Source organism: Talaromyces rugulosus, chromosome I (assembly GCF_013368755.1).
Source record: "Talaromyces rugulosus chromosome I, complete sequence".
NCBI classification, from domain to species: domain Eukaryota; kingdom Fungi; phylum Ascomycota; class Eurotiomycetes; order Eurotiales; family Trichocomaceae; genus Talaromyces; species Talaromyces rugulosus.
Window position 1 is genome coordinate 2,439,839 of NC_049561.1, and position 17,192 is coordinate 2,457,030.

Consider the following 17,192-nt stretch of genomic DNA (forward strand, 5'->3'; position numbering starts at 1 on the left):
TTACGCCAAGCCTTGTAATGTAACAAGATTATTACTGCTTTGTGTGTATTAGGATTATAGTATTCGTCATTATAATTTAGTGCCATTTTAGCCTTAAAGAGGAAGATGGTGAGAAAGACACTTAGTATTTTATTAGAAAAATCGTAAAATTCATACAAAAATTCTAAGTAATTAATATTTTTATATACAGAATACATATTACATATGTAGCTCGGTGTAATCAAATAGTGAACTGGGTTATCATATATTTACAGAATAGTTATATGAGGAAGTAGTTGTAGAAAGCAAGAAAGTGTATTTCTGGTGTAACTATAGGTCGTTATAGATTTGCCCTGATTGTTGTGTTCTCTCCAGCTCTGGTCGTCCAACAATTCTCATAAATTAACATAAAACACATAGATTTCATCAATTTAGAATGAAGTATATTCAGTAAAGCGCAGTGTAGGAGGCCTTCTCGACCATTCATTCCCGTACCAGATCAATAGACCCTCCTACCACCCTGGAACTAAACCCTTCCAATAATTCAATCTTTTCAGAGCTCACTTTTAGTCCCCCGAGAATATTCTCTTTTGCAACCTCATAGATTACAAGATTCAAGGCCCACAGAGACATACCCTTCGCGATACATTGTCTGCTGCCCACGCCAAAAGACATGAGAGCCTTTTGCATAATTTCAGTAGCGTGTAACCAACGTTCCGGCTTGAAGGCGAAGGCATCCTCATAAATACCAGAGTAGAAGTGCATTTCCGTGGCGGAGCAAGACACGGTAGTCCCAGGTGGATAGAAGACGTTATCAAAAGCCCACCCTGAAGCTCCGACCTGCCGTGGGAATTCGCACGGGTTCGTCATACTCATTCGGAGTGTTTCACGGACAACGGCGTTCAAGTATGGCAGCTGATGGATATCATCATCGCTCTTAATGGTAGCAGCTTCGATCTCAGCGCTCAGCTTCTGATACGTCTCAGGAAATTTCGCTAGCATGAAACACGCTGTTGATATATTCATTCCTAGAGTATCGGTGGCAGCAAACATAATATCTTTGCATTGAGCGGCAACTTCGGCTGGCGAGAACCCAGCACGGAGGAGCCGGACGGGAAAAGTTTCTGAAGTCTCCGATGTCTTGGAATTCCCTGAGTCGATCGTAGTGCGTGCGTTCGCCATGACGATTCTTGTGAATGATTCTAGGGATGCCGCACTAGATGGAAGTTCCGGGTTGGGGAAGAAGAAGCCATCAATCCTGTCCGCCAGGGTGTAGAGCCACTTTGAGCAGTACAAGAGGCGACTCGAGGCGGTGAATGCGTCTACAAAGGCACTTGCGCTCATTCGTGGAGGTTGGTCACACTTTGCATCCAGTTTAGATGAAGCATCTGCATACTCTCTTAGACCATCAAATGATATCCCAAACAGGTACTCTGTCACCGCATCAATTCCCATTCCCCGTGCTAGATCAAGCATTTGCACTCTCCCGCTCTCTTTATCGCGCTGACATTGTTCGATAAACCGGCTCAAGCTGGCTTTGAAGTAATGCGCGTTCTTTTTGCAATTTGCAACGCTGAACATCTGAATGACAGCCTTGGCCCGAAGAGATCGCTCCTGATGAATTGTATTGCTGAAAATTGTTGCATGTCCATCGACGTCGAAGTTTCTGTAGTGACTCGCTTTCGCAAATCCACCCTTCTCGTGATAAATTGGGTGCAGTGCTCTCACGTCTCGAAAATCGACCCAGTTAGGCGCTAGGCGAACGATAGCTCCGTAACGCTCATGAAGAGAATGAACCCATTTGGCCTCGTCGCCAATGTAGGCATGATATAGAATAGGTAAACCCGTCAAGCGTGGCAAAAGCGGGCCAGGGGTGCCAGAAAGAGGATATAGAGGGCCCAAACGGTAGAAAATCGTCGCGAGTGTTAAGAGTACCGGGACAAATAGAAAGACTCCGGCGAGCTGTGCCGTAGAAAGCTGGCTGGCGGAGGCAAGTATACTATGAAGAGCCATTCTGTAAAGGCAGATCTATTTTGTCTTCACTATCAACCTTTTCGAAAAAGCCATTTCAAACGTGCCACAGATCCCGGTTTTACAGATATCCGAAGGAATGGTACAAGCTACGGGTTTGAGGCTGCCCGGTGGAATAGTATAAGTCTTCGGAGATAGGGCCGGTCAAGCACAGCTTGGGTACACAGCTACTTGGATTTAGATAAGAGAGAGGAAAACATCGGGCAATGCGGCTATCCATAGTGATGACCCTCAAACAGTGAGCATATCTGTAAGATCACGCTGACTAGTTTTTTCATGTCACATCGAAAAATAACTATGTGAAATCTAACTAGCCCTCGGTATTGAAAGCTGTTAGGATCGACTCCTAGATGAATTTGAGTACAAATCGCCGATCGGCCAATATCGGGGGATTCTCGCCCGCGAATAAGGGAGTGCTTGTATAAATCATGTCTTCCGGGGAACTTGACTATGGAGTAAAATTACGAAAGATAGCAATAATACTATCTGTATTTTATCTAACACAGGAGTTTAATGAGTTTCATTCAGCTAGATCGAAGTAACCTGTACGTAGTCGTTGATCATGTCATGGGTCAAGTGCGTTCATCTTCTGGGACACGAGCTCGACTGTATAACCATCCTGTATCAAATAGAATCAGTAACGAGAACAAAAATCGTGTCTCGGGTGTAGATATGTACTTACCGGATCCTTAAGAAATGCGATTTGCTTGAACACTTTCTTATACTCAGGATGGAGTTCCCCCAAACCGACCCCACGGAGGGCTTCCCATTCACTTAAAGGAATAGTCTCTCGGGTTGCAACACCCAAGTCTTTCACAACCTCTACTCCATTTTGCTTCAAATGATCCAGTGCTTTTGAAACATCTGGAACTGTAAATCCGAGGTGTCCAAGACCTAGGTGTGGAGGGTTGTTTCCCGTTTCGTAGCAAGGTTGGGGTTCTTTCTCGGTACCATGGATGTGGTATAGTTCGAGAAGTCCCAGGGTATGTCCCAAATTGACAACAGTCTCTTCTCCGAATCTTGGTAGGTCTTGTCGATGTTCCTCGGTCTGCGGATAGCCGAGATAGTAAATCGTAAATGGACCGACGTTGACGGTGAATACAGTGCGCATGCCCATAAGGTTGATGTAGAAATGGAGAGATCGCGACGGGTCGCGAACTCTCATCATCATATAATTGAACTTGAATCCTAGCGTGGGATCATTCGGAAGTAGAGGGGGGTCATTTTTATTTCCATTGGCCAGGTATTCACCTACAGGGGCCGGCGATGGAAAATTGGACGCTGGATTATTTTGATGACGCATATTAACGAGAGTAGACGGCAGTCAAAAAATGTATCAGGGACCAGTCGTGGCTGTTCATTATTGCAGATTCATCCTATATAGGGATCTCGTGGATATCAATGTTCTTTTCTTGCCCGATAGGATTAGGCCAACGAAACCCGAGCTCTAACAAATTAGGCGCAGGGAAGCGCGGTCTAGGTATTATCTAGAATACTAGGCATTATCTTGGAAGGCATATTCTAGAATTGATTTTTACACTTGAGGGTTTGACCACGCCGACCCATTGCCCAAGGCCGCCTCAATCTTCAGCGCGTTCTCTGCCATCTCTGCTCCTATCCATTCTGCAGAGCATTTATCCAAATCTTTCTCAATTTCCCAACCCTTTCCAGCTTCAACAAAGACACACAATCCAAAAATGTTACCCACGTAAGGAGAGCTACGTGTGCCTGACAAAGTCAAAACATAGTCCGCAATCTCCTGCGGTTCGTTCCCTGCAACTCCGTATTCTTCCCAGAGCCGCATGACAGGAGTTGCCATCCTAGTATTTGTCATAGAAGGGCAGACGACATTGATTCGGATACCATGATGATGGTGGAAGAATTTCCGTGTTGAACGGACCAAGCCCAGAACCCCATGTTTGGCGGGTTGGTAAACGAAGAGACCCGCTTGCTCTTTGAAAGAAGCGACCGAGCCGAGAAGACAGATAGATTTGTCCTTGGTCCGGTCTTCGTTGCCTTGGCGTAGATATACCGATGCAATACGGGTGAAGTAAAGCGTTCCGGTCAGATTGACATCCACAATGGCTGTTGACGGGGCTTCTGTGACACCGTGAAGATCCAACTTCTCATCGAACCAATTCTTGTCTCTTGCTTCGGTAATTCCGGCAATGCAGAGAGCATGATCAACCTGACCATGTTTCTCAAATGCACGCTGGAAAAGAGCAAGTACGTCGTTGTACTTGGTAATGTCTCCCACCACATAGTCTAGACTTCCAGAGGATGAAATTTCGCTTTTTAAGCGATGCACCACAGCCTCGCAAGTCGGTCCCTCGATATCAAAGAAAACTACATGAGCCCCTATTTTGTAGAGAGACGTGACAATTTTTTCTCCGATTCCATTTGCTCCTCCTATAGGTCTCTAATCAGCATGAAATATGTAACATTTCCCGTCCATACTTACCAGTTAAGACAACAACCTTGTCCTTCAAGTTGGAAAAGGACTTAAAATCAGGCTTGAACTCAGGCATTTTTTTTTAATTATGTAATTCGATTGGAAGTATCAATTGATGTGGAAGGTGAGGTCTAGTTTTTGAAGCGAGTGCTTTTTAGAGTTCCAGAACTATATATCCCTGTCAGTTATGGTAATTATTACTAGTACCCCGATATCGTAAGCTGCTTTGATCAAGCATCGGACAAGCACAACTTCACTTCTGTGCGCCGAAACTTGTAGATTAGCCGATAAGTATTAGTTATCTCGAGGCGCCGATAGCATGCTGATGATTGCGTAGACGATTGTCGCAGCTCGACCCGTTCCCCCGTGTTATGCATTGCCCGATCTTATCTGCCGCCGTCGGTCAACTTGACGGGGAAGAAGACCCAGGGTTTTATAGAACAGTAAGACAAGAATACTGGGCCCTGTGTCAAATAGGTTGCGTTCAAAAACATTGCGCATAGAATTTATCTTCGATAGAAACTACTGAGAATCACTACGAAACGAATTTTGAAAGACAATGGGCCTCATCCCAGCACGCAAAGTTGTGGCTTTCGAGATCAAGAAAGGCCAAAGCTTAACGATTATCAACACTCATGGAAAGCAAGTTGTAGACTTTTGGGCCTTTAATCCAAAGGATCCCAATGACTTCCTTTCCATGGTGCACACACGCACAGTGCTGCTGAAGATCGCAGTGGCAGAAGGCGACCATCTTTACTCTACGCGTCGGAAGCCAATGTTAACAATGACGGAGGACACCACGCGGGGAGTCCATGATATTATTTGGTCAGCTTGTGATTCAGAACGCTATCGCATGCAGGGGGTCCAGGGCTATCATGACAATTGTTCAGATAATTTACACAATGTGAGTGTTTCTCTTATGGTTACGCTTGTGGATGATATAGAATTATAGATACCACCCATGATATTTGAGATCGGGCTTTTGACAAGAAATTTATGTAGACACTCAAGGAGAACTTCCCGGATTTCCCCATGGCGAATGATTGGGTGCCAGATCCTTTCAACATCTTCATGAACGTGGCGGTCGATCACCATGGCGGCCTGAATATCCGACCCCCGACAAGCGAGAAAGGCCAATTCGTCACACTGAGAGCAGAGGCAGATCTGATCGTTGCAATGAGCTCTTGCCCTCAGGACATTGATCCTGTTAATGCTGGGGAGCCCGCTGATTGCGAGTACCTCATTAGTGGCATCAGCGAGTCGCCGCTCGCGATAGTCCCACCCACGCACACGCGTACCCGAAGAGTCAAGGTTGCCATGTCCGTGGACTTCGACGCAGTCTCTCACTGGCTCGGAACGGGGTGCCATAAAGATAACAATATGGCAGACTATAGCTCGGGTATATTCGCAGGCCAAGTTGGCGTATATCGTCTGCTGGATATGTTCAAATCGCATAAGATTGCGGATAAGGTTACTTGGTTTGTCCCCGGACATACGACCGAGACCTTCCCTGCAGCTGCAGAGGCAGTGCTTAAATCGGGCGCAGAAATTGGTCTTCATGGCTATGCCCACGAAGGGATCTATCAGATGACCGAAGAACAAGAGAGAGAGGTCTTGTTGAAGTGGTGAGTCGATTCATTCCTCTTTCCCTTAAAATGACCGGGGAGACAAGTGTCTAATATCTCTTTTTTACTATGATTAGCATCGATGTAACGACGAAACTTACCGGAAAGAGCCCTCGTGGCTACCGCGCCCCGATGTACACGGTACGGGAAACGACGGTGAAGCTCCTTCGCGAACATGGATTCCTCTATGATTCATCTTTGATGCATCATGACTCGCAGCCATACTTCACACCTAACGACCCACCCATACAACACATTAAGTGGTCCGAACCAGCGTCTTCATGGCTCAAACCCTCGCCTATTGCGTCTCAGGGATACCCTCACGGGCAGCACCCTCTTGTGGAACTACCGTGTGGATGGTATAATGAAGATATGATGCCCATGCAGTATCTACCACATCTCAGCAATAGTATGGGATACGTATCAACTCGTGTGGTCGAGCAGATGTGGAAAGATAAATTCATGTGGCTCTGGGAGCATAGCAGCGAGGGATGTGAAGTAGCCGATTTTATATTCCCGCTATTGATCCATCCCGATGTTACTGGCATGGCTCACATTATTGGAATGGTTGATCGATTTATTTCTTGGTTGCAAGGCCTTGGCGAATCGGTTGAGTTCTGCAAACACGAGGATATTGCTACCGCGTGGCTAGGAGTTCAAAAGACATTGGCGGGAGAAAGTTGAACTGTTGACCGTTATTCTTACATATTTAGTTTTTATAGAGGTTTTACGTATGAAAAATTATCATTTTAGCCCCGGACAGCTTTTTATCGCGAGAGCCGTGGAGCAGATATGGTCAGATATGATGTTAATATCCTTTGCCGAAATTTGCCCGCTGGTGCCCGATGAGTACTCACTTCGCCCGGCAACAAAAGTATAAGAATCCAACGACGACTGTAAACATGAGTTTTGGGCAATAATCATTTTACCTTATAGATTTCGTACAGCCACTTGACCATCGTTTGTCATCAACCTAATTCTTACTCAAAATGACTGTTACCCACATTGTTATGTTTAAATTTAAAGACACTTCGGCCTCCGAAGACGTGAAAGAGGTACGCTGATATCTAAAATCTAGGCTGTTTTTATCAGAGGCATTAACGAGAAGTTGTCAAAGTTGTGCCAAAAAATGGAGGCACTCGGAACCACTTGCTTGCACCCTGAGACTGGGAAGCCTTACATCAAATCATTTTACGGTGGAAAGGATAATTCAGTCCAAGGTCTACAGGTACGAGGGAGATGCAGTTCTGACTGTTAAATGACTGTCTAATACGATTGGTAGAATGGAATGTCCCACGTTTTTGTCGTTGAATTCGAGAACGTGGCGGATCGAGATTACTATGCTTTGACTGATCCGGCTCACTTGGAATTTGTGCGGTGGAGTGACACTGTTACCAGTGCAGTGCAAACAATTGACTTCAGAAATGGGAAGTATGATTGTTGAAGCATGTTATACGGGATATATAGCAATCCAATGCTCAGTCTCCATTGCAAGCCTTAACGCTTTGTTGGTATTTCAGATTCCGCATTAGCACGTTCTTGCAACACATCCTGAATATACCCTCGACATGAAAACAAGTTGTCAAATCCTGATAGCAGTATGGTATCGAGACGGTGGAGACCAGAGTGTATTTGATCGAAAAGTATTGACTGCTCGCGAAGAACGGCACTCCACTGGTCCAGTATTATTATAGCCTCTTTAGCCTCGTTGCGATTTGAGGACTTGAGAAGTTGCAGTATAATAAAGTTTGAGATTGCCGAAAAACATACTCGTGCCCCTGTATACATTAACACAAGATCTAGTATAGGGAAGGTAGATGCGGAGTCTCCCAACTCACATGAGTGCCAAAATGAGTTGGCATCCTTACACGACAATCCTTGCGCAAATGATATTAGCCTCATCAGAGTCGTCTTGGCTTTGTGTCTTGCTTCCCGGAGATAATCCTGTTGCCAAGTAGGGGGTTGAACCGAGTTTGGCAACAAATCTATTGACGGGCCGCCAGAAGCTGTCTTCATTGACCGAAATACAGCCCTATGAACCAAAACCTCAAGCGTCAAGCATGCCAGCCTCAGATAAGCCGACGAGTAAGAATGAAAAGTGGTTTTAACTGCGATAGGTTGCCTAGCAGCATCCCGTCGAAGATATGAGGGAACCTCCCTGTCCCAGTTTTCTATTCTCTGTAGCAGCGATTTGGCCGTTTCGAAAGATAACTTGAAATCCGAGGCACATTTTCGTGTAGCTCGAAGAGTATAGAATGATGTATAGACATCATAGGCGATTATAGACAAGGCAGCGGTGAAGAGAAAATCGTACCCTCGGTGACAGAACTCACATCGTTCAGGAGTTTCTTTGAGCCTTGTCGCCTCCGTAGGGCAACTTAAGTCGTCAATCACAAAATCTTGCTCGGAAAGAGGAGATACCTCCCACTGGTCCGCGACGATGGGATTAGTGTAGCCCGTAAGCAAGCTGCGCCAAGTAGCGTCGCAAAAGGTAATCCACCAAAGACGTCGCCTTAATCTCTTTTCCCAGGCCGGAATGGGCCAAGACAGACAGTCCAGGTGAAGCCCAAGGGTATTGGATAAAGAAACTGCGAAACCTAATAGTGACCAACGGAAATGTGTCTCGGGTGCTTTTGTAGGCGCGCCTGGTTCCGTAATCTGCAAATAGAGCAGTGTCGCTTGCAGTACACTCAATTTTGGGACTTGAGATTCGCTCAAGACCCCCTCTAGAGCGATCTTTCTCAATTCATTCACTGGTATATTGGCGTGAGATTGTGAAACACAAAGTAGAGGGTCTTGGCGCCAAAATGGTAGGGCCAACGCATATATAACAGCGAGGAGATAAGACGGAGTGAGTCTTAAACAGCTTAATTGAGGAACCAGCTTTTCCCCTGATAAGTCGAGCCGGGTCCTCGAGAGAACAGGGAAGCTAGGGAATACAAATCGAAGGAACCTAGCGGAATATCAGTACAAGTTTCCCGCTGCGAGTTTCAAACTTCTCACAGGCTCATGAGTCTAACGCCAGTTTCAGGACATACGATGGCGTCAAGCTTATTTTGAGCGGCTGCTTCCGGGTCAAGAACATGTTGCGCATTGGAATTATGTGGATCAGTGCGGGCATGCGTGCTATTGAGAACGAACTGGACTGGGATTTGCTCTGTCTCAGCGATGGCATCTCCAGACTGTATTCCACGGTAGGGAAATTTCGGGAACCTAGAAGCGCCATCGTCACGCTGAAGATCACGTAGCAAATATGGATCCATATCTGCTGAAAGCCCAAGGTATTGCGTAGCAAAGCCTTCTATGTGATCCAACGACTTCACTGGTAGCGATGGTTGTGTCATTTCATCTGGATCTCGTTCAGAGCCACTCGAAGGTGATTGTCCGGAAGAAAATGATTCTTCTTCATGGTTTTCTGCCCACTGATTTCGTGCGGCTAGAGGAACAGTAGTAGCAGGGTTGTTGGATTTCTCGGACTGGGACCAAGGCTCTACGGGGCGGTTGACAGCAGGATCGCGCGATATGTTTGGTAGTACTTCCTCCAGAGGGAATAGTTCACTCGGGGAGAACGGTGCACGCCACAAGCTATCGTGAGAGGCAAATAGGGTCGCATCAATCGACTCCAGCGGCAAGGGTAGTCCATCGTCGATTGGCCATGTTGGTTCCTGCTGAGATGCAGCATGGAGCTCATCTGGCTGGTTGGCAACCGCTGAGACGCGAACTACCTGCCGACGTCTCTGACATGGGGGATCATTAAATGTACAAGGGGTTCCTAATGTGCGACAGGTTGTGCATGGAGAAGCTCCTTCGATGCGACACGACTGCTTTCGTCGACGACATACATCGCACGGTCGACGTCGTCTGGACCGGTATGGTCTTCGCGGAGGCGCTGGCTCTGTTGCTCGAGAATCCATAGCAGTTTGTCAGTTTCCGACTGCTATCCTTGCAGCAATTTACGGGGAAGTGGAGGAGATTGTCAAGGCTCAGCAGACGCGAGTCAAAGCTCTCTATGTGCTCCACAGTATACCGTACGAACGTGGACAGTCTATCGGCTACGGTATTTCTTCCTCCTTCCGAGAGTCTAAATCTCCTCTAGAGTCTAGACTGTTCAAAGCCAGCTTGGGATAAGAGGGACGTCGGGCAACTGCCGAGACGATGGCTTATCTCGTCGTTATCATGTCGGTTAGTATCATATCCGTTATCATATCCCTATCATATCCGTTATCATGTCCTAGTTATGTCCTAGTCATGTCCCCTTATTATATTCCTTATTACGAAACGTGATCTAGTTGGGCAACTATTTGAGGAACGGAGAATTGTGGCAAATAGAAGTAGCAGATTCTAAAAGTCTAATCAATTAATGATCTTACTTTCCCGATATCCATGGATTCGACATTTGATCTGAGCACCACGCATTACGGAGTGTTGCGTGGAAATGCCGTCGAGTCAGTGGTGGAATTCTTGGGCGTTCCATACGCCGAATTACGAGATCGGCTGGCGGACGCAGAATTGATCAAAACTCGCCAGGGAGGAATCTTAGATGCCACCAAGGATGGGTATGTACCATGTACTACGTGCCCTAATGAACCGCGATAACCTCGGCTGACCTCAGGTAGACCAACCGCTATTTCTCCCCGACAAGGCTGTCATTTAGAGCAGGAGGCAATACAACATACACTTCCACCAAAGGATTTGCCTCAGTCGGATCGCCACTGCTTGAACTTGAATATTACCACGCCCCGGGTTTCTCTACAATCCAAGTCCAAGCTTCCTGTGTTTGTCTTCATCCATGGAGGAGGGTACGCTCTGGGGGCAAATTCGTGGCCCCAATATAGTCTACAACGGCTCAATGAATTGTCCGTTCGCTGCAATCGTCCTGTTGTGACCGTGGGTATCAAGTATGTTTTTTTCCCATGGAAATACGCATGAGGCCTCTCCTTAACGAATGAAAAGCTACCGACTAGGTGTATTCGGATTCCTCACGTCAACAGAGCTACGCGAGGCAGGATATTCACCCAACAACGGTCTCAGGGACCAGCGCGTTGCTATTGAATGGGTGCATCGACACATCCAATGTTTTGGCGGCGATCCATCCAATATCACCATTGCAGGCTCAAGCGCTGGTGGGGGTGAGACAACACTGCACTGTATCTCAAGAATCATAAGTGTTACTGACAATCTTTATAGCAAGTGCCTTGTTGCATCTTCACTCCGAAACTCCACTTTTCCGACAGCTCATTAGCCTGAGTGGTACATATCTTCTTCTGCGACCAACAACTCTCGACGCACAAGAACGCGCTTACCAAAAGGCCCTCGACTCATGGGGATTGTCGGCCGCAACGCCAGGCGAAAGAATTAGGTACTTACTAGAAACTCCTGCCGAGGAACTTTTCAGAAATTGTTCGATTTCAGTAATGCCATCGATTGATGGAGATCTAATTCCTACAGACACTTCGTTTGCCGAAGTCGCTGACCCAGATGGTCTACATCCGATTGGGAAAAAATGGTGCCAATCGATTCTCATCGGTGACGCTGCTATGGATGTACGTTCTGAAGTACGAAGAACGAGACCAAAATAGCACTTTGCTGATATCTCTCTAGGCCAGTATCATTGATTTTGTTCAACCGGAGCTGTCACGCAATTGCGCCGCCCGTTTTATCAAACTAGTAAATACTAACCTCCCACAAGCAGCAGCCGTTGCTCTTCTCCAGAAGTATCACCTTCTGGATGAAGATAGTGACTCTCAGGCATTTCTAAAGATACTCGATTATTTGAACCATGTGACATTCAATCAACCTTCTCTGGCCTTCTCTATGGGCTGGTCCAACCGCGCCCATCTCTACTATTTCAACGAGGGAAACCCATGGGATGGTCCATACCAAGAAAAAGCAACCCACCTCCTGGATATAGCCTACCTAACTCAGAATTTCTCCGAATTCCTCTCAAAGGAGCAAAATGAGCTTGCTTTAAGATTCGCCGAAGATATTTTAAAGTTTTGCCACGGGTTAAAACCATGGCCTGCAACAGGAACCAATTTCCACTTGCGCCTCTACGGACCAACTCATGCCGGATGTATGACAAAAGATTCAACAAAACCCTTTGGACCGGAAGTAAACAGGCAAGACGTGATGGCCAATTTACCCGAGACTGTATCAAGAGATACGCTTATAAGCATCGCTGAGCAATTCAAGTCCATATGATATTTAATACCTTCTCCAGGCATGATAATCCATATCCGAATGACGTTTACAAATTTCAAAGCTCCGTGATTAGCTACGTCGTAGATTCCATATCTGCTTTATAAAGTATGTAGTGTGGTATGGTGTCACCATGGTGGGGTGCATCCAGTATCACTGTATGTGCAGAATTGCCGATACAACCGTCTAGAGGTGAGATGTATTAAAGCATCTTTCTCAGATAAAGACAAAGACTCGGAGTAGGCTCCACAGCACTGCATCTCTCAGAAAGTAATTGCACCAATTGATAATACTTATTTGAGCTACGAGGAAAACCATGTTTTAATAAAAGGTAGTACGGTTCTTGAAAGACTTTCAGGATTTCTAAATTTATTTGAAATTACATTGCGTATCTAGCTAGGTATATGAGTAATTAATCAGTATATCATCTATACAAAAAGCTTATCGCAGTGGAGTGCAACATCGAAAGTAATAAACGTAAAACAGCGAATAACAATTGCGGAAATACATAAGCCATAATGACAACGAGGGATGCTTTAATGTCTTCCCTAGGGCTGTTGCTGGAGTATCTCGTTTGACGGTATCGGAGGATAATCTACTCTGTCTAGGTAATGGCCTAAATCCCCACGCTTTACATCTTCGCAGGTCCACCCGTTTCCTAACCACTCCAACTTATCATGTCCATTCCATTGCTCATATTCAAAGTCCTCCCATCGAGGATTTTTAAGCGTTTCCATAGCATGCATGCTGCTTCCTGGCCACAGCCCGGTGATATGTCCATTGCCAGTCTTGTACCAGCTGGTACAAGCATCTACATGCACTGTGAGTGGGAAGTACTTCTCCAGGTATGATGACCAAGATATCAGTGCTGACTTCTTTACTTCAATTGCCTTGATGTGCTCCCGGCTGATCTTTTGCACAGCCTTGACGACATATCCCATCACGGATTCAAGGATCAGAAGCAGAGAGCCACCTCCTGTGGCAGAATTGGGGCCTCCAACCATGAAGTAGTTTGGAAACTCAGGCACTGAGTGGGAAAGATAAGCACAGGCCGGATCATCTTTCCACTTTGTCTGCAACGAGGCACCCCCTCTGCCGAGGATGGGGAATCGCGGCATGTAGCTCGAATCAAAGCCTGTGGCACAAGCAATCGCATCGACTGGCCAAGCTTTTCCATCGGAAGTGATAACAGAATTTTTCGTTACTCGAACAATCGGAGTCTTGATAAGCTCTACATTATCCTGAGTCAGAGCCTCGAGGTAGCCGGGGCCAGGTGTTAGCCTCCGACATCCTGGAATGAAATTTGGCTCAAGGGCTTCGTAGAGACCAGATTTTGATGCTAGCTTTTCTTTCATGACTTGCTTGATCTTCTCAGTCGAATATTTCTCTTCGGCAGAGCCCGGAAAAAGACAAGGGTAGTCTTTGTTGATGGAGGCTTCCATATCCTTGCGAAACTTTTTGTATTTGACTGGGTCCGATTTGAAGCTTTGCAATTCTTTATCGCTGTACGTATAGTTGCCGGGCTCGTCGCTTTTCTCGATAATGTTTTCAATGAACTTTGACCCAAATGGCTGGCTGATCCAAGTTCCACCTCGGACAAAATTATAGACAGTTTCGCTTCTTTTCTGCAAATGAGGCAGGATTTGAATGGCCGATGATCCACAGCCTAGAAGGGCGACCCGTTTTCTATCATATTCCCTATGGCACCACCTAATCAGCCTAGTCCTTGAACACTGGTGTGTATATGACTTTGGAGTACTAGGTAGAAAACAATACTTACCATTCAGTATCCCAGCAAGCAGAATGGAGCAGTTTTCCTTCAAAGTCATGCAGTCCATCGACTTCCGGCCATTTCCAATTATTCAGAATTCCGACGGCACTAATTACCACATGCGCTTTTGTCTGATCGGATAAAGTCGTTCCATTCTCAGTGCGCTCCGTTGTCACTTGCCATAGCCCCTCATCTTCAAACCACTCTGTCTGGACTACCTTTGTGTTGTATTTGACCTTCTCATCAACTCCGTATTTGTGCGCAACACCTTTGACGTACTCGAGGATTTCCGCTCCTGGCGCGAACAACTTCGACCAATCTGTATTTGGCGCGAAAGTATACTGATAGACATGACTTGGGATGTCGCAAGCAACACCAGGATAACGGTTCTCATACCAAGTTCCGCCGACAGACGGGTTTTTCTCAAAGATCGTGACAGATGCGTTTGGTACGTACTGCAACAAGCGAATATACAACGCGATCCCTGATACTCCGGCACCAATGATTACAACATTGATTGGACGTCCCTGGTCCACGGGTTGATCTTGAAAATGAAACTCGGGCGAGTCGATTCCATTGGTGGTAGCCATATTGGCGACGTCGGAAAGAGCAGGAAATCGTTTTACAATCAAAAGAATTTTTGTTTCTAAGTAATAGAAGTATCGCTATTTACATTGTAAGTTCATCTGGCTTCTTATCGGGTGCATTTATTATCGCTCGTCCCCATATTTCTCCTTCAACATCTATCTGTCCACGGGCAGCTTCGTCGGTTTAGGGTTATAGACAATCGGGCAAATCCCAACCGCATAGGCCTTATCGGCCACCATCATCTCCACTATCGGGCAACTTTACTGCTTGCCATGGCCCGACAACCTTGCAGTCAATCATATCAATGATAAGATTAGTCTAGATGCATCATGTTTCCAATTCCTGGATAACAACGCGTGTAGATAGTTTTACACGACGTTCTCTGTAAATAGTACGCTCTTTTCTACCTTTTCCTTTCCACTGTTTTCCTTCTTTCGTTACTCGTTCATTGCATTCTTCTCTTGACACTCACATCGATTTTAAAATGGGTGACAATGTCACCGCAGTCGAGGCGCAGGTCTCCCAAGGCGATGGAACTAAGGCAGAAAACTTGGCTGTTCAGCGACTAGGCTATGAACCAGGTAAATAATGATAACTCTAGAACTTTTTGATAGCAGTTATTGAATCAACCTCCCTAAAGAGCTCCATCGTACCTTTGATCTCCTGGGTATGATCGGGTTCTCTTTTAGCATTGTTTCTTGCTGGAGTGCCTTGGGAGGTACATTCTCCGTTGGACTTACTTCGGGGGGCCCACCTGTTATGGTATTTTCCTGGCTCATAATATCGGTCGGAGCCCTTGCCGTGGGAATTTCCTTTGCAGAGATGTGCTCGGCCTACCCTTTGGCTGGAGGACAATATTCCTGGGTTGCTGCCATCGCACCTAAGGAATGGGCCCGAGGGCTCTCCTGGGTGACAGGATGGTTTATGTTGATTGGGCTCGTTGCTATGGGCGCAACAAACAACTTCATTACAGCAAACTTTGTCCTCGGTATGGCAAACCTAATCAATCCTTCATACGTGATTGAACGATGGCATACAAGTCTTGTAACATATGCGATCATCCTCCTCACCGGGATGGTCAATATCTTCACTCCAAAGATCCTAGATCGGCTTGGAAAAGGTATTTTCCTTTGGAATATCTGCGCATTCGTTGTGGTCATAATCGTTCTGTTGGTGATGAATGATCATAAGCAACCAGCTTCATTTGTCTTCACCGATTTTCGCAATGACACCGGTATGTCGCCAGCCTTGGGTGTGATTGCTGGTCTACTTCAGACTCTTTTTGGCATGTGCTGTTACGAAGCACCGGGCCATATGACCGAAGAAATGAATAATGCTAGCCGTGACGCACCCAAGGCCATAATTCTATCTGTTGTTATGGGAGCCGTGACAGGGTTTATCTTCCTTGTCGTGGTGTTCTTCTGCACCGGTGACCTCGCGACGACAGCCAACAGTCCCACCGGGGTTCCTTTGATCCAGATCTTCCATGATAGCATCGGATCCGCCAGAGGGGCATGTGCTCTTGCTGCCATTGTCACGGTCATTTACTTTGTAGCGGCCAACTCGTTGATGGCAGAAGGAGGTCGTTCCATCTGGGCGTTTGCACGGGACCACGGGCTGCCAGCCTCGAAATATGTCAGTAAGGTTGACAAAAAATTTGGCGTACCTGTCATTGCGATATTGGTGTGTATGCTTATTCAAGCCGCGTTGAACACCATCTATATTGGCACGTATACTGGGTTTGTGACGGTCACGTCCATCTCAACTGAGGGGTTCTATATTTCCTACTTTGTGCCCCTATTTGCCCGAATTCTGTCTCACGCCATGGGCCGGCCTGTGAAGTTGGATGGTCCATTCAATTTTGGCAAATTCGGCTTGGTTTGCAACTGGATTGGGGCCATTTTCTTGCTTGTGGCCATCGTGCTCTTCAACTTCCCAAGTGAAGCGCCTATCACTGCAGAGAACTTTAATTATTGTATCGCTGCTGTTGTGTTGGTGCTGGTCTTATCATTCTCGACTTGGATTCTGGATGGTCGTAACAGCTTCACAATGCCGAATTTGGAAGGCATTGAGGAGGTGTGTTCAGACACCCCGGTGATAGTAGAGAATGATAAGAGCCACTGGGAAAGTTCATAGCTTCTGCTAGAAGCGGTCAAGATTTTTATTCCTACCTTATGCCTGCAATTAATGTTTTTGTTATTGATTCTTCTCGCTATTGGAATCATGCTCTTGTGAAATAGTTTTTGTCTTTCAGCGTTCGTTAGCAATCAACTGTCTCGAGTTCACGGAAAAGCTCGAAATACCGCGTCTTTGGATCCGGCCTAAATGCACCCCATTTGTACAGCCTATGAAGCACATGTGCCGATGGGGCAGCTCTAATGTTTACTATGAAATGTATTGTCTTTTCTGCCTGGAATCTGCTACAATCGTTGCAATTCCTTCAAGTATCTACTAGATGTCTACTCATCTAATCGCTCACTGAAATCATGTAAAAATGGGATAACACGCAGCAATATATTGATGTAACCCAATGATTCGCACATGTTAA

At 46.1% G+C, this 17,192-nt stretch overlaps 8 protein-coding genes across 8 annotated transcripts; 3 read left to right on the forward strand and 5 right to left on the reverse strand.

Annotated features, from left to right (window-relative positions):
- Window positions 1-462: 462 nt before the first annotated feature.
- TRUGW13939_00831 (uncharacterized protein) lies at window positions 463-1,992 on the reverse strand (the record flags this gene model as incomplete). The annotated part of the gene is made up of 1 exon (XM_035484037.1): window positions 463-1,992. One exon carries the CDS (start codon window positions 1,990-1,992, stop codon window positions 463-465), a length of 1,530 nt encoding a protein of 509 aa, XP_035339930.1.
- Window positions 1,993-2,575: 583 nt separating this feature from the next.
- On the reverse strand, window positions 2,576-3,313 carry TRUGW13939_00832 (uncharacterized protein; the record flags this gene model as incomplete). Its single annotated transcript, XM_035484038.1, has 2 exons — window positions 2,576-2,629; window positions 2,693-3,313. 2 exons carry the CDS (start codon window positions 3,311-3,313, stop codon window positions 2,576-2,578), a joined length of 675 nt encoding a protein of 224 aa, XP_035339931.1.
- A 231-nt stretch (window positions 3,314-3,544) lies between these two features.
- On the reverse strand, window positions 3,545-4,538 carry TRUGW13939_00833 (uncharacterized protein; the record flags this gene model as incomplete). The annotated part of the gene is made up of 2 exons (XM_035484039.1): window positions 3,545-4,419; window positions 4,472-4,538. 2 exons carry the CDS (start codon window positions 4,536-4,538, stop codon window positions 3,545-3,547), a joined length of 942 nt encoding a protein of 313 aa, XP_035339932.1.
- A 483-nt stretch (window positions 4,539-5,021) lies between these two features.
- TRUGW13939_00834 (uncharacterized protein) lies at window positions 5,022-7,531 on the forward strand (the record flags this gene model as incomplete). Its single annotated transcript, XM_035484040.1, has 6 exons — window positions 5,022-5,366; window positions 5,465-6,087; window positions 6,165-6,766; window positions 7,114-7,142; window positions 7,205-7,315; window positions 7,370-7,531. 6 exons carry the CDS (start codon window positions 5,022-5,024, stop codon window positions 7,529-7,531), a joined length of 1,872 nt encoding a protein of 623 aa, XP_035339933.1.
- A 53-nt stretch (window positions 7,532-7,584) lies between these two features.
- Window positions 7,585-10,001, reverse strand: TRUGW13939_00835 (uncharacterized protein; the record flags this gene model as incomplete). Its single annotated transcript, XM_035484041.1, has 3 exons — window positions 7,585-7,865; window positions 7,926-9,040; window positions 9,091-10,001. The coding sequence occupies 3 exons, from the start codon at window positions 9,999-10,001 to the stop codon at window positions 7,585-7,587; spliced, it is 2,307 nt and encodes a 768-aa protein (XP_035339934.1).
- Window positions 10,002-10,470: 469 nt separating this feature from the next.
- TRUGW13939_00836 (uncharacterized protein) lies at window positions 10,471-12,288 on the forward strand (the record flags this gene model as incomplete). The annotated part of the gene is made up of 5 exons (XM_035484042.1): window positions 10,471-10,643; window positions 10,704-10,985; window positions 11,041-11,216; window positions 11,275-11,630; window positions 11,689-12,288. 5 exons carry the CDS (start codon window positions 10,471-10,473, stop codon window positions 12,286-12,288), a joined length of 1,587 nt encoding a protein of 528 aa, XP_035339935.1.
- A 545-nt stretch (window positions 12,289-12,833) lies between these two features.
- On the reverse strand, window positions 12,834-14,646 carry TRUGW13939_00837 (uncharacterized protein; the record flags this gene model as incomplete). The annotated part of the gene is made up of 2 exons (XM_035484043.1): window positions 12,834-13,983; window positions 14,066-14,646. The coding sequence occupies 2 exons, from the start codon at window positions 14,644-14,646 to the stop codon at window positions 12,834-12,836; spliced, it is 1,731 nt and encodes a 576-aa protein (XP_035339936.1).
- A 482-nt stretch (window positions 14,647-15,128) lies between these two features.
- On the forward strand, window positions 15,129-16,780 carry TRUGW13939_00838 (uncharacterized protein; the record flags this gene model as incomplete). The annotated part of the gene is made up of 2 exons (XM_035484044.1): window positions 15,129-15,225; window positions 15,285-16,780. 2 exons carry the CDS (start codon window positions 15,129-15,131, stop codon window positions 16,778-16,780), a joined length of 1,593 nt encoding a protein of 530 aa, XP_035339937.1.
- Window positions 16,781-17,192: the final 412 nt, after the last annotated feature.